This window comes from Poecilia latipinna, unplaced genomic scaffold (assembly GCF_001443285.1).
Source record: "Poecilia latipinna isolate Pla-1442-1.1 unplaced genomic scaffold, P_latipinna-1.0 Scaffold2698, whole genome shotgun sequence".
NCBI classification, from domain to species: Eukaryota; Metazoa; Chordata; class Actinopteri; order Cyprinodontiformes; family Poeciliidae; genus Poecilia; species Poecilia latipinna.
Window position 1 is genome coordinate 1 of NW_015115314.1, and position 829 is coordinate 829.

General features: G+C 34.7%; 1 protein-coding gene across 2 annotated transcripts in view; it reads left to right on the top strand.

Moving 5' to 3' along the window:
• The first annotated feature begins 200 nt into the window (after nt 1–200).
• Nucleotides 201–829, top strand: part of LOC106938810 (conserved oligomeric Golgi complex subunit 5-like) — a 32632-nt gene continuing 32003 nt past the window's right edge. For both annotated transcript variants that reach the window (XM_015020986.1, XM_015020988.1), the window contains exon 1: nt 201–311. In XM_015020986.1, coding sequence (XP_014876472.1) covers nt 216–311 — 96 coding nt within the window. In that variant the 5' untranslated portion in view covers nt 201–215. The remainder of the gene's footprint in view (nt 312–829) is intronic.

Here is an 829-nt window from a genome sequence, read left to right on the forward strand (position 1 = left end):
TACAACGCACTGCCTATATATAATTGCAATCAATAGAAAAATATTCCTATTTGCCTAGTTATGTTAATATAGGGGGCTGCAGATGGTCATAAATTAAGAGCCATTTGGGAACTAGCTTTTTTTTTGGGAGCCAAGCCACAAAAGCCGGCTCTCTGAAAAGAGCTGAAATTCCCATCACTATAGAGTATCAACATCATTTGTGTCATGACTGACGTATGTTAAAAATCCTACAGGTGCAGCACCTGCAGAAAGTCCTGGTGAAGAAAAGAGACCCTGTTAGCCATGTGTGCTTTATTGATGAGATTATCAAGGTAGGTGGGCTTAAGTGTTTTGGTTATGGTTTCGATCTATATGTCTGCTTAATGTTTGGACCTTAAGGGGATATCATTTCAGCTCAACTTATTTAAACTTCTCCAATTCACAGCAGATGTGATCTAATAGTTCTTTAACCCCTTAACCCTCACCCCCTAAAACGGCTGAAAAAGTATACCCAATTAAATCAACTGCTGTTCTTGAACAATTTGGAGTACATGCAAAAGCTTGATCTCTTTATGAAGGTGAAAAGCTAAATTTTCTATTTTTGCAGTCAAAAATGGTAATAATAATAACTAAGTAGTTTGTAGCCATTACGTTTGAAACACAAAAACAATTTGAAAAATTTAGCTTCACCCAGATTTTCAAGTTTTATTTCTTGTAAATGCACATTGAGTGTTGAATGTATGGACTGGGAAATACAATAAATCTGTAGAATAAAGTATTCTGCTAGTGGATTTCAAGACTGATCAAAATAGCACAAAATTTTTTTTATTTTGGACATGTTTATTTTTGA